Below are 26964 nucleotides of genomic sequence, written 5' to 3' on the forward strand. Positions count from 1 at the left end.
TATAAAATTGTTAAAGAATTGTGAACCACAAGTAAACTAATATAGCTTTGTTTACTGTAATTTATGCAACAATAAATCGTTTTTTAAGAAATGAAGCTGGTTTAACACTGGTTACTATGAGATTATTGATGGGTCAGTCACAGTAACATGTTCGGAATATTCAGATTCTGTTCCTCTTCTGGTTTTCTTTCCTTCACTGAAAGTTTGAAGCTTGGAACTGTTAGGCTGTATAAAATGCTGTACATGGTTGTGGTAATATACAGAGGGGTACAACAGGTCACTTGTTGCACTGAAAAATACGTTTCCTGTCCAGTCCACATGTTGTACACTGACAACTGAAATCAGTTATTCATATGATGTCAGTCTGGAGTTGCACTCGAGCAGAAGTTTGGAATTGTGCTTCTTTTCACAGGTACCTCCTTATGTAGTTCTGGTTTGCAGTCAAATGCTATATAGATATTGGTGTATGTAACAGCATTTCTGGTTGAGCTTTTTTTTTCCCATTTATAACTTAGCACACTATCCTGCAGACAAAAGGCACTATGTCAAAGCCGGAAGAAGAAATCTTTCAATACATTTTTAACATAACAATTTGACATAACATAATGAAAAACAAAATCACAAGGTAATAATTTTGCAAAAAGGATAATATGCATAGTGGCAAAGGTTAAAAGAGAATTATGGTAGGAATGCACAGCCTAAATGAGCAGTAGTGAGCACCTCAGCAATCTGCCCTTCCTAGAGATCAATGAAAGCTTTGATGGAAAGTTTGAGATGGTATTTCATTTGGACTGAAATACCCATAATCTCCAGTCCACCCAAGACTTCTGTTGTAATAGCTTTAAATTATAAGGCAAAAGACTTCCAATTGCCTCCTATCTCCATGATGTCTAGCAAAGTAGGGTGTGTTCAGTTCTTCCTGCAGGTGATTGTAAATCTCACTTTCCAAATTGGATTAAATTTGTCCAGAGTCTTAATGTATCAGTTAACAGATTAAAATGAGATGAATTTGATCTAGAAAAGGTCTTTGAAAATGTATCACTTCCAACAATGTGTGTTGAGTTATAACTGTAAATTTTGATGTCAAGAAAACTTAAATTTTATAAAATGAAAAATTCTTCTTTTCGTGTTAAGTAGAAACATCACCCCATGACATTCAGTGAACTACCGTTGCTGAATCCCCCACTATCAACATCCTGGGGGTTACTATTAATCAGAAACTGAACTGGGCGAACCATATAAATACTGTGGCTTCAAGACTAGGTCAGAGGCTCGGAATCCTTAGTTGAGTAATTCACCTGCCTCTCCAAAGCCTTTCCACCACCTGCAAGGCATAAGTCAGCAGTGTGATGGAATGACACAATTTGTCTGCGTGAATGCAGTTCCAGCAACACTCGAGCTCGACACCATTCAGGACAAAGCAGCCCATCTGATTGGCACCCCATCCACAAACATTCACTCCCTCCACCAACACACAGCTGGCGGTCTCACAACTTTCTGACTTAACGTGCTTCTAAATAATTTACTATATATTAATAATAAAATGTTGTATTTTTAATGGTTTTGCTATAGTCTTACACCAGTCCCTTTATCCAGCATGTAATGCTAGGATATATCTAAAGTTTCAAGCAGGCTGCTGTGCCTGTTGTTCAGTATATGGTGAATAAAGATAAGGTTACTACATGCCTATTCCTCCTCGTTTCTGCCACCTTTTGTATTGTTAGTATTCTAATCAGCTACCCTTACTATGATAACCAAACTATATGGAGCCTGCCCGCCAATGATTTGGTATTTCCCAAGAAACTGGAATGAACAGAATTTGACAAATGAACTTTTGACATGAGCTCCATTGCCGTGGCAATGTTTCCTGATGTACTTAGACTAAACAAAAGTGAACATCTTCACTGTAGTTGTGTAGGACATTAGGGCATATACATGAGTACAATGTGAGACTTGAATTTAACATTGTAATTAGATTGTTGGATTTAGTCAGCATGTATTTAAATGATGTTTGCAAATACCAGTTCTATCGGTGCTTACTTTTCCAAGTCTGAGATTTGTCTACTGTTGATTGGTTACAAGGTTGTAATGACATTGATGCCTTCTCCAAAGTATGTTCTTCAGCTATATTTACATTTTATCTGAGGGCATAGGTAGGTTCAAGGGATATAATGTTTGTATTATAGTAGATGTTATTCTATCCATACAGGACCCAAGGACAAAGTAGGTTATGACCTTTCTGTTATAGATATCTGAGTGGCTCAAGTTAAAAGATATGCTCTGGTTTCAAACTTGTTCTGTGTTTTTGATGACAACTTTGGCAGTAGCATCAAGATTTTGTAAACACACAAAGATCGCCAGTATTGAATTACTTCTGGGTTCAGTCTAGGACAGGCCTCAATGTGCAAGTGGGGTAAAGAAGTGTTGGTACCCCTGGGCACCACAATCCATGATTAAGGGGATGCTGGGGAAAGATGGAAACATTATTCCATCTTTAGGAGAGCGCTCAGTCTCTCACTTCTTTGGTTTAGTGTATTACATTTTATTTTGGGTAGTTGAAATAGCTTTGCATGTGAAAAATGTAAAATCTAATATTAAAACAAGAAAATGATTCAATAAAAAGTTATTCCAAAAGAATTGTGCTGCAGTTGCCCCCAGTTGAAGTAATTATCATTAGCATTTGCCATTAATCCTGTCCCCTTCCTTGGCCATTATCTCAAGATGAACCAAACTATTCATAATCTGTCATTTTTGATTCTGGGGGTTCACTTTGGATCCCGTAGAATAGAACCATAGAATCCCGACATGCAGAAGGAGGCCAATCGACCCATCAAGTCTGCACCGACTCTCTGAAAGAGCATCTTACCCAGGTCCTCCACACCACCCTATCCCCATAACTCTGCACATTTGCCATGTCTAATCAACCCAACCTATATATCTTTGGACACTGAGGGGCAGTTTAGTATGGCCAATCCACCTAACCTGCACATTTTTGGACTGTGGGAGGAAACAGGAGCACCCGGAGCAAACTCTCTCAAACAAAGGAAAACATACAAACTCCACACAGACAGTTACCCAAGGCCAGAACCAAACCCTGGCCCTGTGAGGCAGCAATGCTATCCACTGTGCCACCAATATGCTCATATATTCTCCATTATAAAGACTGCCTACTTTCACCTCAGTGGCATTTTGTGCCTCTGCCCATCTTCCACTAAAACTCCCATTCTTGCCCATTTCACCTCCAAACTAAACTATTCCAACGCTCTCCTGGCTGATTTCCCATTCTTCAACCACTATAAACTTCCAAAACTCTGTTATTCGTGTTTTGCACCAAATCCAACTGGTCCATTGCCCTTTTTCTTGTTAACTTGCACTGCCTCCTAATCCCCAACAGCTCCCTATCTCCCTACAGTGCAGGAGGAGGCCATTCAGCCTGTCGAGTCTGCACCAACTCCCCGACAGAACATTTTGCCTAGGCCTTATCCCTGTAACCCCACATATTTACCCGCTAATTTCCCTAACCTATACATCTTGGGACACTAAGGGGCAATTTAACATGGCCAATCTATCTAACCTGCATATTTTCGGACTGAGGAAACAGAAGCACCGACAGGAAATCCATGCGGACATGGGGAAAACATGCAAACTCCACACAACACAGTCACCCAAGGCCGGAATCAAACCCATGTCCCTGACACTGAGACAGCAGTGCTAAGCACTGTGCCACCGTGCCGCCCTATCGATGTATTGTTTCATAAAACTTAAAATGTGGATTGTGTTGAGGCATGGGAAGATGAAAAATGAAAATCTTGGACATTGGAAATAGGGGAAAAGGGATAGTCATCCATGGCAGCCACAGGCAGTGTTGCTGCTAAACTGTGGGGGTGGGTGGCCTTGCAACAGCCTGAAAGGTGCTGTGCAGACCGTATGTTTTGATAAATAGTGTGTGCAGCCGTGCAAATAATTTAAAGGACTGGAAAAAACAAATGCACACAACAGCTAAACTTTAAAAGGGAACATGGCCAGAGGTAGACATTTTAATGAAATGTAGTTTTCTGTGGGATTGAGAAGACAAAATTATGGTAACACTGTTTGCTTGCTTTCATTCAACTTGAAGATGTTGGAAGTCGTTAACTATGTTTAACTTGCTGTGATGTGCTGCTGAATTGTAAAGTATGTATTTCTGAAAAATGAAAAGCATAATTTAACTTTGGTTACAATAAAACCTTCTGTTAAGATAAATTATGCCATGATTTTCTTTACGAACTTTAGGAGAAATCTTTGAGCTCAAAGCAGAGCTCAACAGTGACAAGAAGGAAAAGAAGAAAGAAGCAGTGAAGAAAGTGATTGCTTCTATGACCGTTGGGAAAGATGTCAGGTATATAGAATTTTGTAGGTTTTAGCAATTCCATATTATAAGATTGGATGGGAGAAAATTTTACTAATCTGGACAATGCTTTTAAAGCTGGGCTTACAGCACTTTCTGCGTATATGAAGTATTCAGATCTCAATTTTGCATTTCTTAGTATTAGTATTTTATCCATTCAAATTTTGCAGACGTCCACTTGTATCTTTATGGTGGAGTGATAAAAGATTATGCAACACTTTTAAAACTAGATGTGCTGCAGATTTTTTAAAATTGTATTTTCATTTGGTTTGTGCACAAGTGACAGTTATGTGAACACGTGGATCCAAAACTGTAGTCTCTTCATAATGTGCATCCATTAAACCTGTTCTCTATGCCTAATTGCTGTTGCAGACAATAGATTTGATGTTTCAGAATATCGGTGGAATTTTTGAGTTATCTTAGTCAATATGAAATTTGTATCAGTGAGTGTTGAAGATCTCAGATTGTATGTAAATAGGAAAGGTCATAATATATTGTCAAAACAGCTAAATAAAGTGAGAAGATTTTGAACTCTGAATGAGAGAGTTGGAGCACAGGAAAATGAAAAAAACCAGGAGAAGCCAATAGAGGAGGGAGAAGTAGATACTTATACAGAAAACAATGAAAAGGGTACGAGTGAAAGAATAAAATCAAGAAGACTAGTCATGAACAGGGAAAAGACTACAAGATTCCTTTGTCAAACATTACTCTAAAGTTTATTTATTAGTCACAAATAGGCTTGCATTAACACTGCAATGAAGTTACTGTGAAAATCCCCTAGTCGCCACACTTAGGCACCCGTTCGGGTACACTGAGGGAGAATTTAGCGTGGTCAATGCACCTAACCAGCATGTCTTTCGGACTGAGGGGGGAAACTGGAGCACCTGGAGGAAATCCACACAGACACGGGGAGAATGCGCAAACTCCACATGGATAGTGACCCAAACCAGGCATCGAACCCAGGTCCCTGATGCTGTAAGACAGCAGTGTTAACCACTTCGCCACCGTGCCGCCCTATACTGCTATTTGTAAAGTCACGGAATCCGTATGCTATTTCATAGCTTTCTGAACGCTTCCTGCTACGTTCAACTACTTGGTTTATATATCCCCAGATCTCTCTCTCTCCCTGCACCACTTCAAAAATTGTCTTTCCTCATTCTTCCTACCAGAGTGTATCAATTCACAATTCTGAGCTAAACTTCATCTGTCATGTACATACCCATTTCACTATTCCATCTATATCCTCCTGAACCATGTTGCTCTCCTCATTGCTTGCTATATTTTTGAGATTTGTGTCATGTGCATATTTTGAAGTTAAGCCTTGTATACCCAGGTCCATGTTATTAAATGTATATCCAGAGCAACAGTGGGCTCAACTGTTCTTTTTTGATATGCATTATTAACCTGGATGTGTATGACACAAATCTCAGAAATAGGAATTGATACTTTTTGATAGCAAGAATGAGGAGCAGCAATATAATTAAACAGGACAATTTTTGAGGCGGTGCAGAAAGAGAGCTCTAGGGATAAGCACAAGCAAGTAACTGAAGGTCAAAGACAAAGCTGTTTAAAAAAGCAAGTTCATCACTATTCTCAGCTTACTGTCCCTAAGCTACATATCCACAAAGCCAATCCACTTTTATCCCATGAGCTTCAACTTTGCTAACCATCTATCCCCTTTGTCACTTCATTAAAAAGTTTGTAAACATGGTTTGCCTTTAACAAATCCTTACTGCCTTTTCCATTTTATCCTACATTATTGTCTCTTACTTGAACTGATGCTTCCCCACCACAGACATTGGATTGATTGGCAAGTTTAGCCTTTTTCCCCTTTGAGAGCAGTAAATGAGGTGGGGGAGCAGTGAGATCCAGGGGCCAGTAACCAAGACCAGGGAGTGGCAAGGGCCATGGACCAGTAACTGGGACTGGAAAGTAGTGTGATCTGGGGGACAGTAACCAGAGCCGGGGAGCAGCATTAGTCGGATGTAAGTAACCAAAGCCAGGCAACAGCAAGAGCTAGGGGCCATTATCTCAGGCCAGAGGACAGCAAGAGCCTGGGTCTAGTACAAAGTATATGAGGCCAGGGAACAGCAGGAGCCCCAGACCCCAGTATTCAAGGCTGGGGAGTGGCAGGAGCCAGGATCCAGAGGTAGGTGAGCAGCAAGAGCTTGGGCAATAACTGAGGCTGGGGTGTAGAGAGAGCCAGAGGCAACAGCTGAGGCTGGAAAGTAGAGAGAAAGCTGGAGCAGTAACCGAGGCCTGGAAGTAGAGAGAGAAAGAGCTGGAGCAATAACTGAAGCCAGGAAGTAGAGCGAGAGAGCCGGGGCAGTAACTGAGGCTGGGAAGTAGAGAGAGCCGGGGCAGTAACTGAGGCTGGGAAGTAGAGAGAAAGTCAGGGGCAATGACTGAGGCTGGAGAATAGAGCTGGGGTCAGTAATCAAGAGCGGTGTAGAGAGAGCTGGAGGGAGTAATCAAGGCTGGGGAGTAGGTAGATGTTGTACAGTGGTCTGTTAAAGGCACACCTTAAGTGCCAAATTTAGTTCTGAAGTACAAAGGAAGTTGCCTAGCTATGTACACGGCTCAGAGAAGTACCATAGGCTGATTCAGATTGCGTTGTGTCGAAAATTATGGGAAAAAAACTGTTTGACCTTGAACGGTGGCTGAGTAACCTTGGATGTTTATGAGATATAGCAAAGAAAAATGAAATATCAGTAGTTTTTCAGGCTAATGCAGAATGGGCAGACATGGAAACAGACTAGTAAAAGGCAATCTCAGGACATCTTGAGAAGCACTTTTTCTTGTGAAGGGTGATTAATATCTGGAATGGTCTTGCAGTGGGATATTGGAGGCAAAGCTCGGTTAGGGCAGATTTTTAGATCTCTTTGCAAGGATGAGCTTATTTGTGTCTGGCCTCTGAAAGAATTATCAACAAAAGTTCAATGATAAAGTTCACTGTATAGTCTACTTTGAATAATCTAGTGGATGATTCAGCTAAGTAGGGAAAATAAAACTCATAATTTGAACATAGCAAAATGTAAACAACGCAGCAAAGTGAGATTTTGTTTTAAAGTTTGAGTTATTGGTTCATCTGAATTTTTTAAAAAATCAATCTTGGGATGGCGTTGGCGAGGGCAGCATTTATTGCTCATCCCTAATAGCCCTTGAAAAGGGTTTTTTTTGGCAGTTATAGGCAGCTTTGAATTTAGAATTGTAGGTTATATTGTATTGGCACTCTCGACTGCTCATGCTGCAGAAGTTTTTATTAAAATTAGTGTCAATGCTGAACATTTAAATATAAATTAAGCTCTTCTGAACCTATATTGAATATAGAATATTCCATTATTAGAGGTCCTGGTTCCACAAAAAATGCCCCATTGTTTTTCAGTTCACTTCAATACTAGAAAATTTATGCACAGTTCTTCATAATTTTGCAAGTTCCCTCTGAGTTTGTGACAAGTAGCCATAACTATATGAATACAAACTTTAAAAAAAAAAAATTTGGAGCAGATCCTTGTCGTCATAATATAAAGTGCATAATTTGCACTTTGATGCAGGTTTTTATAACCTAGAACTACGTGGTGGATCTTTTGCTGGCTAGTGTGAAAATTCTACTAGCCCAAGCACCTTGTTTGGTGGTTTTCAAAATAATTGCGCATGCTTGCTCTACAACCTTTCACTGATGAACAATTGAGTAAATTTTCTAGTATCACAGAGAACAAAAGAACAACTGGTGCCTTTTGTGGGACAGAGAATTCTGTCACGAATTTTGAAAAATGAAAAAAGTATGCAAGTAAGCAAAAGCATTTTTAAGTACAGGTAATGATCTCCAGTAACAAAAGCTGAAAATGCAGGAAAATCTCAGCAGGCCTGGCAGCATCTGTGGAGAGAGAACAGAGCTAATATTTTGAGTCTGGATGAACGTTAGCGCTGTTCTCTCTCCACTGATGCTGTCAGACCCGCTGAGATTTTCCAGCATTCTCTGTTTTTGTTTCAGATTCCAGAATCTGCACTAATTTTGCTATTACGTTGATCTCCAGAGTTTAGGCACTGCACACTAATGCTGTAGTAAACATTCTAGAAATGTATTCATGTGACTCAAGTTACAATGTAAGGATATAAATTCAATTCTAAATGTCCATTTCTTTAATTTGTCAGAATGTCCCAATGAGTTGTGGATTTCTTACTTTGTGCCTTACTTTATCTCATTCTCAATAGCGCCCTCTTTCCTGACGTTGTTAACTGCATGCAGACAGACAACTTGGAGCTGAAGAAGCTGGTGTACCTGTATCTAATGAACTATGCAAAGAGTCAGCCTGACATGGCAATTATGGCCGTCAACACTTTTGTTAAGGTATATATGTATCCAGTATCCTGACAACATAGAAACAGAATGTGGGATGTTTTGAATGTCGATCCCAAAGACAAGTGAGCAGTGACAACGGAATCACCTTATCTGCAGGTCTCTAAAAGCAGTAAATTTCATTAGCAATTTATCTGAGCACTTTGCCTATTAAAATGCACACAGTACATTTAAAAAATCCTACCGATGGCAATCCAAAATTCTAAATAAATTAAACTTGGTGCGGGGGGTGGTTACTTACGAATTAATGATCTTTCAGTTCACCTCTTGGATCTGTATTCAAAACGACCCCTGTAATAAAGTGAAAGATTTTTCTTTATTGCCTGTAAATGTCGTCAATAAAGTGTGTTTGGGCAGTCCCAGCCCAGTTTCAAGTGAACATGCATCCATACACACTTGTCAACGTGATTCAATTAGGTGAACTCTTGCCTCTAGATCAGAAAGTTTTAGGTTATTGTCCAATTACGTAACTTGAACGCATAATTCTTCACAGCAATACTGCATAGATGGATAAAGCATTTAAATTGTGTGTCTGTTCTGGTGCTGCGATGAGTGTTAAAGATTCCATGATACTATTTGAAGAGCTAGAAGTTTTGAGTATCCGGTCAACATTTCTCCTTTGGCCAATGCCATTTGATTGAAGTTTAAAGTTTATTTATTAGTGTCACAAGGGCAATTTTTTCACTCAGAGGCTGGTGAATGTCTGGAGCGAGCTGCTAGAGACAGCAGTAGAGACAGGTACAACTTTGTCTTTTAAAAAGCATTTAGACAGTTATATGGGTAGGATGGGTATAGAGGGCTATGGGCCAAATGCAATTGGAACTAGCTTAGTGGTTAAAAACTGGGCCGAAGGGTCTGTTTCCATGCTGTAAACCTCTATGACACTATAAGTAGGCTTACACTGCAGTGGAGTACGCTGCAATGGAGTTATTGTGAAAATCCCCCCCCATCACCACACCCTGGCACCTGTTTTGGGTACACTGAGGGAGATTTTTTTTAGCATGGCCAATGCACTTAACCAAGCATGTCTTTTGGTCTGTGGGAAGAAACCAGAGCACCTGGATAAATACACCGCAGACACGGGGAGAATGTGAAACCTCCACACACACACTGACCCAAGCCGGGAATTGAACCCGGGTCACTGGTGCTGTGAGGTAGCAGTGCTAGCCACCGTGCCGCTCAACAAAATTACGCCATTCATTAACTGACAGCATCACCCAATCCCCTGGTGTCTGAAGTAGTCAATTTTATCAATTTATCCATTTATCACCCTATGCACTGAAATGTGTACAGCATGTTGAAAAAGATGAATCCTGTTGATGGCAAACTAATATTCTAAGCAAACTAAATTTAGACTGTTTTTCCTTGAGGTTAATGAGATCTGACTATATGCAAAATGTGTACAACGTTTTCCACTCAACAACTTTTCAAAAGCAAAACATGTTTTCTGAGGCTGTTAGGCATTTGAGAAATATAAAGTGCTACCCAAGTTTCCTCTTTCACAAGGTTACTTAAAATTCAGCACAGGTTGACAATCACATTCTACCCTGGTTGGCTGATATGAAAATGAAAAGGGGTGCACTGCTGTTTGACATATAATCTAAATGATTGGGGTAGACGAAAGGGAGTTTTATTCTGTTCCTGAGCTCTGCTTGATGCTTCTTGGAATTTGGTTATTATATGGGCATTCTTTTAAAATGTAATAGATCATATTGAAATTACAGCATGTAGTTCATTCATTCATTTGAAATCTGTAAAATCGCCACAATGCTCAAGGTACATTTTTTAATTTTTGGAACTTACCTTCTGCTTTTTTATTGCTGTAAGAATTGTGTTACACTACTGTGGAACCCTATATGATTGACTAGATTGCAAAAATAATCCTCTTAATGCTTTATCAAGAAAAATAAATGTCTTTATATTTTACAGTGCCTGGTAATATGCTGATAGTTAAATTAGTTGCCTGGATAACGCTTTTAGATCTGTAGTCACTGCCATCACGTTTGTTCTATATACTGTGATTGAGTCCCTGTAATTGTTTTCCCAAAAACTTTCTACAGGTACCTGTAGGTATCTTTTTAAGTGGAAATTGTGATTATACATCATTCATTTCACAGAATTTGATCCTCAGACATTGATTTGAATTGGTTACTCTGCAGTTAGTTTTTAAATTGCCTGTGGCAATAAGCCATTAAATGGAAAAGATGGATTAAGACTTGGATATTCTTACAGTTCAGGTATTAGTAGTATTGCTGAATATAGCCCTTTGTTGAGGAATTGATAGCTACCACATTTCCTTTGGACTTTTCTCCTCAAAAACATGTGTTATGGTGGATAGTGTTGTTCAGTGCCAGATACCTACCACTAACTTGCCAAAGGTCATCATGAATAAGGCATGAATTAAAAATGCATATTTTCAGATGGGGGTGTTAGATTTCAGCTACAAGTAGTCTGGTTACTTTCTGTTTATTCTACTTAAGTTAACTAATTCCACGCAGACAAGGGAATCTGGAACTTTGTGTTTGTGTGGTTAAGGACTAGCTATGCAAGCTGCAAACCATCAACCGAGTTCAACAAATATATTCATTTTTCAAAATCTGATTGTGTAAATCTAAGTACTTTCATTCTCCTCTTTATCTTATTATGTCATATGCTGAAATGTTATACATTTTGCATAACCGAATGTTAGTATGGATTCTGTTGTTGATGTTGTTTCTTTCCTTTTTAAAGCTGTGATTAAGTTTGTGGTTGCTTGGTCAAATTTCAGGACTGCGAAGATCCCAATCCACTTATTAGAGCACTGGCAGTAAGAACCATGGGCTGTATCCGTGTAGATAAAATCACCGAGTACCTGTGTGAGCCTCTGCGAAAATGTCTAAAGGATGAAGATCCCTATGTACGAAAGACTGCTGCTGTCTGTGTGGCTAAACTACATGATATCAATGCACAGCTGGTCGAAGATCAGGGATTTCTGGACACTCTGAAGGACTTGATATCTGACTCCAATCCAATGGTAAACAAAATATTAAACTTTCTCCCATTGTACCTGTAGACATTACCAGCTAACTGGTAAAGCTAGAAAAGATATTGTGAATTTATGAGATCAGTAGCTGAACTCTGCTCTCACCTTTGTAAAAGTACACAGATTTTCCCATTTTTAAATGAAAAGAATGCTGTCACAGTGAGGTACAGGGCGTAAAGTCAAAATGCAAGAAGCACACAGCGGGTCAGATAGCATTTAAGAAGAGAAGGTTGGCACTATTGCCTCACAGCACCAGGGACCCGGGTTTGATTCCAACCTTGGGTGACTTGTGTGGAATTTGCACGCGTCAGTCTGGGTTTCTTCCGGCTGCTCCGGTTTCCCCCCTCAGTTCAAAGATGTGCCAGTTAGGTGGATCGGCCATGCTAAATTGCCCCTTATTGTCCAAAGATGTGTAGGTAAGGTGGATTAGCCATGGCAACTGCATGGGGGGGTTATGGGGAGAGGGCAGCAGGGCCTGGGTGGGATGCTCTTTCGGAGAATTGGTGCAGACGCGATGGGTTGGATGGCCCCTTTCTGCACTGTAGGGATTCTGTAGGGAACCATAGACTGTTAATGTCAATGGTTAATGTTTTGGTTATAATGACATGTTCGATTCTAATGAAAGGTTGTACCTAGTGTTAACATTTCATTACAGATGCTGAAGACTTCCTGACTTTCCAGCATTTTCTGGATTTTTTTCCCCAGATTTCCAGCATCTGCAGTATGTTATTTTTATAGGCTGTTAGGTGTTTAACTTCATATTCATTCTGCTGACCTGGTGGTCTAGTTTGGCAGATTTTCTTGCATTGTATCTCCTCTTCAACTTAAACATTTGGATAATTGCTGAGCTTTTCAAAAATTGTAGCTTAATTTTTCCACCAAGCAAATTATTCCAGTGGTATGAATGTGCCCATGATGATGTCGAGTGTTGAATCCAGAAGAGTTTCCAATTTATTGATTCAGCAGTTGTTCCTTTTCAATGTGTAGTTTTAAAAAGTTGCTTATTTTGTTAACTCCGGTAGCTGATCTAACAGAGAAGGCATAATGCAGCACAGATCCGATCCAATAGTTTTCCAATTGGAGATTATTCTTTTTTGTTTAGTACAGCACTAAAGAAACTGCAGGAACTTCACTCTCGCCATGATGAGGAAATTTTTATCCTTTTTAAAAAATAAAATTTTTAAATTACTGGTTGTGCACTATAAATCAAAAGCTTTATGGGTTCATGACTTGGAACTTAAGCACAAAATCTAGGGTAACAATTTCAGTGTAGCAACAAGGGAAAGTTGCAGAGTCAAATGCTTGGGTGGTGCATTGAGGGTCTATCAGCTTGCTCGGGGACATATTGCAGTATTCAAAAAAACAGGTTGTTCCCATGTTCAATGTAACACACTTCCGTTAATGCATTGATACCAAAAGCAGCATAACAAATCATTTAATTCTTTAGTTGCTTGGGGACACTTGTATTCAGTTTAATCACCTGGCTGAGCTACATTCAAAAGAAATTAATCGTCTTTGAAACAGTTGGGAAGTCCTGAGGTGGTATTGAAGATTTGTTCATTGCCTTGTGGGTGAAAATTATTTAAAAGTTTCCAGCTGATTTCCTGATCAGATTAGACAGGAGAGGAATTAAAGTGCCTTTTTATTAGTTGCCATTTACTTTTTATCGGTCTGTTTTTTTTGGAAATAATTATTGACTTAAAACTGAGTGTACGTATAATTAATAGAAAAAAATCTTTGGGATTAGCTGTGTTTCCATTTTTCAGTGCAAACATATTTTACTTTGTTGTTATGAATCCCGCTGATGTTCAATGCAAGGGCATCCCAAATCCCCAAAGGGAAGCTTGGAACACCGGTTTCTATCTATTTTTGCAATTTAGGAAAAAATCTGAGAAAAGAGATGAAACCTGGTGAGGAAAGGATTCAGTCTTGTCGTAAAATATTTGAATAAAAAAACAGTTATTAAACATTAAAACACACAAAGAAAACAGTAAAAATTGACACAGTTAACTAAATAATGGTTAGCCAGACAGTATGTTTAAATTTGCCTCCCCCTCTAATCTATCTACTTTTTTCAACTCCGAGAATGCACGCACCTTCTCTAAAACAGCATCCCATAGGTTTTAAAACAATGAGCCCAACCCAGCAAATAATTACCACATAATACCTGTAGCTTTCTTTTGGGCACCTTTGTACTAGTTTAGGGCAGAACTGATGGGGTCACGTACAGACAGACTTCTGCTTTCATTTCTGTATGACAGTTTGAATCTCAGAGAGCTGTGCTTTGCAACTGGGCACAGTTATGGTCTTGCCCCTAGACTGCTAGTCTCCACTTTGCTTAACGATGTATCTGTTTCACCCTGCTACTATGCTAATCTGCATTTCAGAACCCCCCTCCCCATCCCCAGTACAGCTATCCATTTCTTTTCTACTCAATTATTTACTTTTCATTCCAACTTCCTAACACTTGACAGTTTAGCAGAATTGAGCTGCAATCATGATGTTAAGCAAGCTAAAATATCTTTCAAATTTAGTCAGACCTAACTTGAGTGCATTGCTAATAGAATGGTAATTAACCATGTTAATCACAATATAATAACATGACCTATTCTTTGACTTTCTTATAAGGCCTCTTGAGGGTGCCCCACCGTTCTATAAAATTATAACTAACCTTTGACCAATTCCACTACTCTGCAGGATTCCTATTTCCCTTTAATTCTCTTGGAGTCCAAAGATCAATCTATCTTGATCTTGACTATGATCAATAACTGAGCATCTACAGCCTTCTGAAGTAGCCAGTTTCAAAAGCTCATCCTGAGACTATGACCCTAGTTCTCGACTCTAGCTGAGGAAGCAGCCTCTCAGCATCTAGCCCCTCGGTGCCTGCTCTAAGTCCTTTCAGAATCTTAAATATTGCATTGAATATATATTATATATTCAATGGACAAGCACTTTCAGAAGAGAACAGGGTCAAACGCCAGCAAGCACAGTAAGAATACTACTGCCGCAGTGGGCTGTTTACATCTCAAACCTCTGATCTTCTTGCTGAATTACCAGTTTCAGTTAATTTGCTTTGAGAGGGCATGACCAAACATTTGTACTTTCCTTCTTGGAAGCATTTTTTTTAAACAATGCAGAGAGAAAGAATGAGTCAGGCACTTCTATTAGCAACTGGTTTCAGGGCTACCCTGCCACTCATCAATAAAATCACAAATGGCGGGGTGGGTGCTGACTGGGGAGACAATGTTTGTTCTTTTTAAATTGATTGTCTCCAACTATTTTCCATTCTTGCCAGTAAGAGCATATACTGAAGCATGGAATCTGGCACTTCGCCAGTACTTTAACTGCTACACACTTAGCTGGCTGCCCATTTTTCTTGAGAGTCAGTAACTGAATGATCTCCCAAGCTGAAGTTTTGTTCCCATTAAAATAAAAGACTACACAGCATACTTGGAATGGCTGGTCTGCAATGGATTTGAGTGCAAAGTAGACTGTCCGAGCTAAAAAACTTTTTAATAATGTAAGGTTTTTTTTAAAAAATGGCCGTGACTGTCATTTATTTAATCTATTCACTTCATTAAAATGATCTTGGCAATTTTGATCCACTGTCTCAAAGTTTATAATAATGTGAAGAAATGTTAAAAAGGGAACAATAACTGCACAGCATAAATCTTCATTTCATAACTTTGTGATTCTACTGATGCATGTGGGTTATCAAGACAACATGCACAGGACTCCGTTCCCTTACCATTTGCTCTCTCAAACAGTGTTGGGGTCCCTGCAGCCTACTACAATGGAGGAGGCTGCTTATCTTATACTCGCATAACCTGGCTCGAATAAACTTTTGGAAACCCAGTACTACAATGAAATGGAATTGTTGTACTTGCTTTCTGCCACAAGGTGCTACTACAGTATTATGTGATGGAACAGACTAAGATAGATTTTAACCTGCTGCCTTTATACTCTGGACAAGAAGGTGTAAAATCAGTGGTCAAAATACAATGGTATTTGGTAGAATAACTGAATGGGGGCATTATAGAAATATCAAACTTGCTTTCTTTTAGAAAAAGATTCTATCTTTTGCTTATGGTTCCACAGCAATTAAGCAAAATTGTGACTTTTGTTCATAGCCAGGCTTTGGAAATCAAAATTGCCAAGATAATTTTAATTAAGCTATCTGAATAAGTTGAATAAATGACACGGCACAAGTTCAAATCTCACCACGACAGCTGGAGAATTTAAATTCAATTAATTAAATAAAGCTGGTGTCGTAGGCAGAATTTGTGCTTCCGTTTACTCCCCATGATCAGTATGTTTGTAAGAGGTGTGTGTTTTCTTATCTCAGCGAGTGTCCCAGTTAAATAATTACATCAGTTAATTTTAAACTCAAAAAAATTAAGGGTTATTTATTACCACATGTTTATTCCAAATTAATGCAACGTTTCATTCACTTGTTTCATACCCACGCTCCGAGATTGGATACAAATGAAGATAAAATACTGTTGCAGCTTATAAGTATCGCCATCTCGTTTGTGGCAATCTCATAGATGAACTTGATGTTTTATTTGAAGTGAATGTTTTCTAAAGCAAATGATTTGCAGCAGGCTGAGAGATTTCTCATAGTCAAATTTCTAGAAGGTTGGTCCTCAAGTGAAATTTAATCGGAGCAGTTTGGGGACCCTTCCCTCTGGTGAGATCTTCCACTTTCATTCTTGGCAACTGCTGAAGTGGTCCAGGAACATTAGCTGCACAACAATTTGATAGAGTGAGACCTCCCTAATGTTATACTGAGATAAAAATAATAAATATAATTTATTGAATTATCGTCAATTTGAAAATAATGTTTAAATCTAGATTGCTCTTAAGGAGAAGGTGAACAATTTTTTAAAGCAATTCTGAGTTATGAAATATTCAGACTTGCCTAATGCAAAGTTAGTTGAAATATTTCCATTCTGAAGTACTGACTTCTATGTGCTGTAGTCCCTCTCCTATGTTTTGAGCTCCATACCCTGGCTAAATGTTTTGAGTAGATCTCTCACTTGTAAAGGTTTTCCTTAAGCTGCCTACTTGAAGCTATTCAAGAAGCTTCTAATTTCATTACCTTAAAAAAAGATGTTTTCAGACATAGGGAATGATACTACTCAGGAAGATGTAATAATGTTTATCTGTGCTTGTTCAGCTTACTTATCATGCGGGCTTTCTTTTTCGATCAGAGAATCATTATTTTGATCACTAGTGATTCATTTCCAAAAGGTTCTTCAAGGTGGAGTCACCTCTGCAAGTCTGAAAGCTTTGACTGATGGATTAGTGCCTCTTGCACCTTGAATGTATTAGGATAAGGAATGACTTAATAACAAGCTGTCCTGGCCTGTATCAAATCTGTATAGATTGTTACCTCTTTCACCTTGTTAATGCATTAGAGTAGGGTAGGGATGACTTGCTTGCTATCAAGTTGTCTTGGCCTGTATCAGATGTGATTTTTTTTTGATGGAAAATTTTCTAAATACATGTCATCAAAATATAGTTTTGACAGTCAACTTTTTTAACCTAGTTAAAAGTTCAAACCTTTTTACTGCCATGTCGGTGTGGAGTTTGCACTTTCTCCTCGTGTCTGCGTGGGTTTCCTCCGGGTGGTCTGGTTTCCTCCCACAGTCCAAAGATATGCTGGTTAGGTTGATTGGCCATGCTAAAATTGCTCTTAGTGTCCTGAGATGCGTGGGTTAGAGGGATTAGTGGGTAAATATGTAGGGATATGGGGTAGGGCTTGGGTGGGATTGTGATCGGTGCAGACTCGATGGGCCGAATGGCCTCTTTCTGTACTGTAGGGATTCTATGTCAAAATGCTGCAGCTATTTTGAAAACCAAGCTGTGTTGGTGAGCTAGTCAAGGGTATATACTAGAGTAGATTGAGAGGAAGGCAAGAGCATCAAATGAGAAGATTGAAAAAGAGCAAAGGAAGAGCAGATCAATCTTGGAAATTGTTATTGAAAGAATAAACTAAAATGGGAAAAAATCTTTTTTTTAAATTTACTATCGCAAATATGACTTAAATACACATACAATGTAATCCAGCTAGCTAACCAGTAAGGTAAACAGTCAATGCATTGTGGCTCCATGTGGTGTACCAATTATTACAACATAAGGTGGAAGATCCGAGCAAGCCTCTGCAGATTCTCATCTTATTGACATTTTATCTTGCATGAGTAGTCTGGGGATTGTACTCAGCAGTTTTGTAATGAATTGTGCGCAATTTTTCATCATGTAAATGTCAAAGGTGCAAACTGAAATCTGATGATGCTAAAAGGTATTGGAATTTATAGTGCTCTCATTGGAGAGATTCACAACAACTGCTACCTAGAATATGCAGTTGTTCCTTAACATTATGGCTCCAGCATAGCTTTTGCTGTGACAGAATGATTCTTCTGTTCTGAATGCTTTTCTCTTACTACGACTGATTACCATTCAAAAGATATGACATGCTCATATTTCCAAAGTTCCATGAATCAAAATGTCCATTAGGTATACATACATCAGTAAATCTTAAGTCTGCATGATTATGGACAAAGTCATGAGCTACATGAGAATTTTATCAAGTTGTTCTAGCAGCAAATAAAGTCTCCACAAGGAGAGTGATTACATAGAACATTTTGTCTGTCACCAGCAAGGACCATCCTGTGCTGTAGAGGCTGATCTATTAATGTGCAAGATCTATTCATCTTAAATCCTTGGTGTGCACATTGGAAGCTGCGAGAAGGCTTCGTAGTTTCTTTCCCACTCTGGGTGTGTGGCTGATATTGGTGTAGAAAACAACATTGCCATGTTGATGTTTAACATAGATTTAAATTGCTGCTGCTGCTAGAAGTTCAGCTGACAAAGCTATGATAGGGTGATGACAAGTGCTGTACTGCCAGTCTGTAGTCAGCAGTTATGTTCATTTATCTTCAGGAATGTTGTATGTGCATTAAAAAGCTTCCATGAAGCCTAGTATTTGAGTTCACTTGGCTTTTCAGATAAGAGGCTTTTGCTTTTCATATCCAGTTGATTATACTTCTCTGTTTGGGAGTGAAGCATTTTGTCACTGTTCACTTATTCGCGCTTTTTAAAAAATTCAGTTTTGGGTTTCACTGATTTAATACTAACTAGGCCTATTTTTGGAGGGCAATTAATAGTCAACCCCATCATGGGACTTTGGCCACATGTAGGCCAGACCAGCTAAGGCCATGCACGTGATTGCAGTATATGATGTCTCATTCAGTCAATGCATATTTAGTGCCAAATAAGTTAAGCATATATTAAAATTTCAAATTAACCCATTTCTATCCAATAAGCATACCGATGTGACCTGTAATATATTTATCCTATGTCACTATGCTCTTATATCAGGAGGATTGCTATCAAGGAATGTGATGGGGAAAGTGTTTCACGGGACATAACTATGGGAAGTGCACAGTATTCATTGGTGTCACAGAATCCAATCTTTTCGAAACTGAAAATATCCAGAGATTCTTATTTTTAAATTCCTTGCCCTGCCTTCCTAAGGAATAGATATAAATAAACCAATGTTGTTTCTTTTGAAGTACCTGAATACCTGTTTCTTTTTATCTTTTCCCAAATATGATAATGAGCCATTCAATTCAACTTTGAACCTTTGTAATGGTGACCAAAAATGTTAAGCCAGGTTTAAATGTCCAAGTAAGTCATTCTGATGTGAATGTGTTCTTTTTCATTAATTACCCTAACTCTTTGATCTGCAGGTCGTGGCAAATGCAGTGGCAGCTTTGTCAGAGATTGCAGAGTCTCATCCAAATAGCAACTTATTAGATCTCAACCCTCAGACCATCAACAAACTTTTAACAGCCTTAAATGAATGTACTGAATGGGGACAGATATTTATCCTGGATTGTTTAGCCAATTATAGTCCAAAAGATGACAGAGAGGCTCAAAGGTAAAACGCAGAAATGGCAGCTTGAAATATTTTCTTACCTTACAATAAAATTAGATGTTATAGTTGACTGTTCCAAATGTTTATATATTTAACATCAAATTCAATCACCTAATACTGGAAAATAAAATTACACCTAGTAACGTTGCTGTTTTTATTCCTCCATAAATGTTTTCTATCTTTTTAATTGTTTGATGAAAACATGTCCAAGTTATTTGATTTTTAATAGAACTTGCAACAATCTGATTTTTAAAATTAGTATTTGGGGAACTTGGAATCAAATTACAAATAACATTCTGTAAGTTAAATTATTGCTAAAGTTGAAAATATTAATCTTTCATTCCTGGTGTTTCTGAATAATGTACTAAATGTGTTTAAGATATTGTGGGCCATACCTTTAATTTAACCAGAATCTCTTGTTCAATAGCATTTGTGAACGTGTGACACCACGGTTATCTCACGCTAACTCAGCTGTTGTCCTGTCTGCTGTAAAAGTTCTGATGAAGTTCATGGAAATGTTGTCAAAGGACTTGGATTACTATGGCACTTTGCTGAAGAAACTGGCACCCCCACTAGTAACACTGCTGTCTGCAGAACCAGAGCTTCAATATGTGGCCCTCAGGAACATTAACCTCATTGTACAGAAAAGGTACAGTGTACTATGTGATCAACATTTTTGTAGAAAAGGAGTGTTTTGGTAACAAGTTACAAAAGCTTCCAAGAATGTATGTTTTAAATTATCATAGAATCATGGAATCCCTACAGTACAGAAGGAGGCCATTTGGCCCATCAAGTCTGTACCGACCTCGAGCCAACCCAAGCCCTATTCCCATAATCCTCATTTACCCTGCTGATCCCCCTGACCAATCAACCTAACCCGCATATCTTTGGACTGTGGGAGGAAACCGGAGCACCCGGAGGAAACCCACGCAGACATGGGGAGACAGTGCAAACTCCACACAGTGACCCGAGGCTGGAATTGAATCTGGGTCCCTGGTGCTGTGAGGCAGCAGTGCTAATCACTGTGCCATCGTGCCAATGGTAAGAATCTTACCATTTTGGCAGTTGCAATTATCATTTCTTGCCTCGGTGTTAGCATTCTCATCTGAGTCAGGGTTTTAAGTCCCTCTCCAAACAAGTGAATGTTTCATCTCCGTTGACATTTTAGTGCTAAATTGAGGGAGCACTGCATTGTCTGAGATGCCATCTGTTGGATGATTCATGGCTTTGTCTGCTCTCCATGTGGATGTAAAAGATCCATTACACTTTTTGTTTTGAAGAGCAGGGGAATTATCTGATTTCCTGGCTGGTGTTCAATCCTCAACTATTACCAGCAAACACATTCATCTGATTGCTGGGTGTGGGACCTTGCCGAGTACAAATTTGCTGTTATTCCTGCAAAATAACATCACAATAATTCACTGGCTGTGAAGTGCCTGGGAATGTTCTGAACACATGGAGGATTCCATATGAATGCAACTCCTTTCTGTATTTCTTTGTGTAAAGCTGTTAGGATCTTGCATGATTTCATGCACAGTTGTTTGGCTTACAGTAAATTAGTACGTCTTCAAGCTATAAAACTAACTGACATATGCTTGATTTTTGACTGAGAGTTGAAGTAAACTTGTTTGCTATCGCCTAGTTCCTGTTTGAATCAAAGTTCTGCCACACGATCGTGAAGAAAATAGAAAATTTTAAACTGATGCAATCAGAGGTGTTAGATTAGTGTGCATCACAGACATGTCATGCTACATCTAAGCATGATGTGGAGATGCCGGCGTTGGACTGGGGTAAGCACAGTAAGAAGTCTCACAACACGAGGTTAAAGTCCAACAGGTTTATTTGGTAGCAAATACCATAAGCTTTCGGAGCTTGCTGCTCCTTCGTCAGATGGAGTGGTCTCTAGAGACCACTCCATCTGACGAAGGAGCAGCAAGGTCCGAAAGCTTATGGTATTTGCTACCAAATAAACCTGTTGGACTTTAACCTCGTGTTGTGAGACTTCTTACTACATCTAAGCATGCCAGGGGATGCCCGTTGCTGACATTATTAAAATTGTTTCATTTCTGTTTTGTTAATATAACCCAATTCTGGTTGGGTTCAAGACTTTTCTGCTCAACAGTTCCACCTACTGATGCCCATGCCTCCAACAAAACCTTTCTCTCAAGCTAATAACCCTCCACTACCACCTTCCAACCAACCCAGTATGGCCCCATTTGAGTTTCCTAAGTCCAAGCGGTGCAGACTTTAGAAAATCTAGTCCACAACTAATTGAGTCAATATCATGGGTGGGATTCTCCCCAAAAAATTCTAAGTGCCGAATTTGCATAAAAACTGAATTCAATCCTTTGTTTTTTCAGCAGGATTTTCAAAATGAATCTCCCACACTCTGTGCACTGCAGACAACCCTAGCGTGAATCTCATTAAAAAGTTGTGGGTGTGACCTATTCCCACCTGAGAGGCTGGTATAGCACTGAGCAGGCCACTGCGCATGTGCCGATCTGTCACAGAGGAGATCAGCGCGTACGCAGTATCCCCCCACCGCCACCTGATCGTTGGCCTCCCTGACATGTCTGGGCCAGCCTTGATCACTGGCCTCCCTCTGTCACCAAGCCCAAGAGCAGCGCAGCAGGCTGGGAAAATCGACCCCCCCATATTTTCTGATTGGACAATGTCAAGTGCTGCATTCTATCCTGCCAAAGCCATCCACTACCCCAGGATCACCTTGGAGCGCAGATGTAACTCATGTTGCAAACTGTTTCCTTAAGGTCCCCTTGCTTGCCCTGCCCATCATCACCTTCAGCAATAAGTGCAAGGAATTCATGGACTTCCCTATCACTAAGGTTGAGTCTGTCCATTTAGCAGCCTCTGCAGTTCTTCCCCGGTTCCTTACCAAAGGCAAAAAAACACTGACCTTGAACCCTCTCTTTGAAAATTACCACTTCCCTTGAACACATCGTCACTCTGCATCTTTCCTCCAGCCCAATATTGAAATCTCTCCAATCCAGTTTTCATCTGACCACAGCACCAAAATGGTTCGAACCGAAATAATGCATCATCACTCTGACCTCTGATAATGAATGGTTGCAATTTATTTTCAAACCAATCTTTTGGAGGATTTTGTCCAAGTTTCTCTCAGAACATGCAATAAGTTTTGCATAAAATAAGTACCAAATGCATTTGCATACTTGTGACTCAAGTCATTTTATGCTTTATCCCAACCAGAGCTTCTCTCTCATCTTCACATTCTACTGTCTTTATCTGGTCAGGCCTATATGTCATAGAAATCATAGAAACCCTACAGTACAGAAAGAGGCCATTCGGCCCATCGAGTCTGCACCGACCACAATCCCACCCAGGCCCTACCCCCATATCCCTACATATTTTGCCCGCTAATCCCTCTAATCTACGCATCCCAGGACACTAAGGGGCAATTTTAGCATGGCCAATCAACCTAACCTGCACATCTTTAGACTGTGGGAGGAAACCGGAGCACCCGGAGGAAACCCACGCAGACACGAGGAGAATGTGCAAACTCCACACAGACAGTGACCCAAGCCGGGAATCGAACCCAGGTCCCTGGAGCTGTGAAGCAGCAGTGCTAACCACTGTGCTACCAGGCCGTCTTTAGATCCACAGCAGTATGGTTGACTCTGAAATGCCCTCTGAAACGGCCAAGCGAGCCACTCAGTTCAACAGAATTTAGGGATGGGCAATAAATGCTGACCCAGCCAGTGACACCCGTAGCCAATGGTTTTTTTTAAAAAATTCTGTGAATTGGATAAATATTAACAAAATGACATTTTTGTTCTGTTATTAAATGATTAAACCTTATATTCCAAATGAAATAATACTGCTGATTCCTGACATTTTGTACACATTTCATTGTATAGACTTAGTGCACAAGCAACGTATGATGAAGGCTGCATAGATGGTTTTTGTTTGCAAGGTTGCACATTCTGTAAATCTGAAATAAATGCAGCAAAATCCTGAATACAAGAATGTGAGATGTAGGAGCAGAACCTAACCATTCAGCTCCTCAGGCCTGCTCCACCAAGCCAGTACGATCATGGCTGATCCGATGTGTTCTTAATTCCACTTTTCTGTCTGACCCCATAACCCTTGACAATCAAAAATCTGTCTAACTCAGTCTTGAGTATGTTCAACCTCCACTGCTCACTGGAGGGAGTGAATTGCAAACAACAACTATTCTCAGACAAGAAAATCTAAATCAGTTTGGCATCTGAACAAATAGACGCTGGTTCATGTTTCAAGGTGATAACTTATGAACATCACAAAAGATACTTTGGCTTTTATATTAGTCGTGTGTCATTTAACAGAGTGGTTTTCATCTGGAGTATTCGCGTAGATAACCAGTTGCAGTGCAGTGGGTTGAATGGCTTCCTTCTGTGCTGTAATTTCTCTGACAATGGCATTAAAGATAGGTGGAATGATGCCGTGGACTTAAGTAATGTACTTTCAAGTTGATACAGTAGATGACAGTATATTTAAACTTCTATAAAATCCTATAGATACCTGGTGGTAATATCACTAAGAAAATTCATGCTACCCACTGGTTATGTTGGAAAATGATTCACAGTTGTTGCTTGCTTAGATATACATGTAAACTTGATTGGCCACACAGTGTGGCCTTTCTTCATGCCATCTACTGATATATAAAGTACAATGCATGATAATATATAAAGTACAAGCTTGGTGCTTCATAATTGAAGATAGGAATTGAAACATGTTATTTCAAGATTTCGGAATATAATCAAATGTTACTTTTGTACTAAGATTTCCTTTTTTAATATAGGCCAGAGATTCTTAAGCATGAAATGAAGGTTTTCTTTGTAAAATACAATGATCCAATTTATGTGAAACTGGAAAAACTGGACATTATGATTCGCTTGGCTTCTCAAGCCAACATTGCACAGGTTAGTAACCGTCTGAATTATGTTAATAACAGAAAATGCTGGGAATCCTCAGGTCTGGCAGCATCTGTGGAGAGAGAAAGACCAAGTTAACGATTCAAGCCGATGGCCTTCAGTTCTGGTGAAAGGTCATTGAGTTAAACGGTTAACTTATTTCCAGCATTTTTGTTTATTTCAGATTTTAAGCATCCACAGTTTTTGCTTTTGAATTATAGAAAAAGAACCTTCAATAACTGCTCGAGTTTTAGTCCATGGCCATGCATTAAGAACACTTCATTTTCAAATTGGCTTCACTTTAATGAAGCCGCTATATTCACCTTTTAAAGCGTGAAGTTGTATTTTGCTTGCACTCTGGGTAATTGTTCAGACTTGGCATGTTTTGTGTATGATTATTGAATATTGTGCAGTTGCCTTTTATGAATAGATCCATTCTGCTAGCAGCAAATGCTAACAGTTCCACCTGTCTCGAACCATAGTTTTCCAAAATCACTTAGTTTTTGTATGCCACCTTGTGCTTTTGAGCTACATTAATTTGTGTTATAATCTTTATCTCATGAAAAAATCCTTGTTCAGCAAAAACATTAGAATCTCAAAATTAATTTAATGCGAACTTGGTAGTTAAGAGAATTTTTAAATTTCCAAAGAACTTAACTGTCATTAAAAATGTTCCTTTTTAAGTTGGGGACATCCATATGTAAACAACAGAAGTAACAGTGGTGTGACATAATGAACAGGTGACAAAGTATTTAACTTATTAAATGGTTCAGCTGGTTCTCACTTGCTTTTTAAACTGAAATTTAGCTCTAGTTGAAGTGAGACTAGCATAGGTGCGGTCTATGGGCCATAGCTTGCGGGCAGTGTATCCCAAAGATGTACTGGGGAACTCCACTTCCCCCACAAAAGTTCTCAGATAAGGATTACATGCCATTGACCGGAAAGTTCAAACTTCCTTGGGCAATTTCCCTCTGCTGGGAACCATCCAAGAATGCAATTTTAAATTGCAAACTTCAAATGGCTCCGACTGTCATACAGAAATAGTTACTCAGAAAAGGTTAGACAAATTAAAAACATTTTTGTAGCCTCTGGTAACTATTGTACTGACCCCTTTCCCACCCCCATCCACCTTGCCCATTTCCCAAACCCACAAAGGACTTCCTCCCCCCACACTCCTAAACCCACGCCCCTGCCAACCACCCCTCAAATCAAATCCACTTACCTTATGCTCTTAACTTCTCCCTGGCTTATTACAGTAGCTAAACCTTTAAACTTACCTGGTTTACAGCAACTAGTGCTGTGAATAAAAGGGGAGTGCTTACCTTCAACTAAGCTGCGCTTGATTGAAGGCCAACGGAAATCCACTGCGCAACACAGATCTAGTCTGGCTTGAGACGTAAGGTTTGGTCGAGATAGGAGCAGTTGGATTTCAAGGTAAGTAATTACAAACGGAATGGCAATCTGACTCCATTGTCTGTCCACTGGAAGTTATGGGCAGGCTATGTCTTTAAAAATGTTACCAGGTTACATTGAGACTCATTGTATTGTTAGTCACCTGATGCAGATTTGGAGATTGTACAATATCCCAATTTAATATGGATATAGGAAGTTGCAAGTGGAGTGGTTCCATCTTTTACCACAAAATGTCACAATTATCTTCTGGTATGTTGAACTATTGACTCAGCTGATTACTGATTGCATGTAGCTATTGATTAGCTTATATTAATTGCCTATCCAACTTGCAGGTTTTGGCAGAATTGAAGGAATATGCAACAGAAGTGGATGTTGACTTTGTACGGAAGGCTGTACGTGCAATTGGACGGTGTGCAATTAAAGTTGAGGTAATTAATAAATTAGAGCATTAATATTTGTACAGTCAAACCCCTCGAATCCAATTTGTAATCTAATATTTCCTGATTCATGAGTTTGCATGATATGAAATGGTTACTTGCTTCCAATCCATCACCAGATGGGCTTCTTATCCCTTTACTGAGACCTGCTCTAATCAGCTTCATACCAAGAACTGAATTCAATCATACTAACTGATGCAATGCCAAGACCTCGATTTGATTGGAATGTTAAATAAAATACAGTATGAGCTAACTACAGTTCTTAAATAAATAATTGAATGAATGCAGTGGATTGGCACAGACTACCTATAAATCAGTATAGCTAATAACTCAGCAAAAACTAGTTAGCACACAATTGCTATGAACTTTTGATACAACTGTAATCCTGTTTTGGGAATTTTAAGAATATTTTATAGGGGTGGAAAGAGAAGATTAGCATTCAGTAAAATCTGGTCTTTTTCATTTGAAGTATAAC

At 39.2% G+C, this 26964-nt stretch overlaps 1 protein-coding gene and 1 long non-coding RNA gene across 5 annotated transcripts in view; one reads left to right on the plus strand and one right to left on the minus strand.

The window, feature by feature from the left end:
• Positions 1 to 26964, plus strand: part of ap1b1 (adaptor related protein complex 1 subunit beta 1) — a 61094-nt gene that overhangs the window by 4802 nt on the left and 29328 nt on the right. For all 4 annotated transcript variants that reach the window (XM_078227395.1, XM_078227394.1, XM_078227396.1 and 1 more), the window contains exons 3-9: positions 4273 to 4378; positions 8603 to 8738; positions 11515 to 11760; positions 19524 to 19714; positions 20139 to 20360; positions 24528 to 24648; positions 26385 to 26480. In XM_078227395.1, the coding sequence (XP_078083521.1) occupies positions 4273 to 4378; positions 8603 to 8738; positions 11515 to 11760; positions 19524 to 19714; positions 20139 to 20360; positions 24528 to 24648; positions 26385 to 26480 (1118 nt within the window). The remainder of the gene's footprint in view (positions 1 to 4272; positions 4379 to 8602; positions 8739 to 11514; positions 11761 to 19523; positions 19715 to 20138; positions 20361 to 24527; positions 24649 to 26384; positions 26481 to 26964) is intronic.
• Positions 393 to 26082, minus strand: LOC144502958 (uncharacterized). The gene is made up of 3 exons (XR_013499404.1): positions 25962 to 26082; positions 8989 to 9038; positions 393 to 524 (listed from the first exon to the last, which is right to left on the minus strand). It is a non-coding gene; the product is annotated as an uncharacterized LOC144502958 (long non-coding RNA).

Source organism: Mustelus asterias, chromosome 13, assembly GCF_964213995.1.
Source record: "Mustelus asterias chromosome 13, sMusAst1.hap1.1, whole genome shotgun sequence".
NCBI lineage: Eukaryota > Metazoa > Chordata > Chondrichthyes > Carcharhiniformes > Triakidae > Mustelus > Mustelus asterias.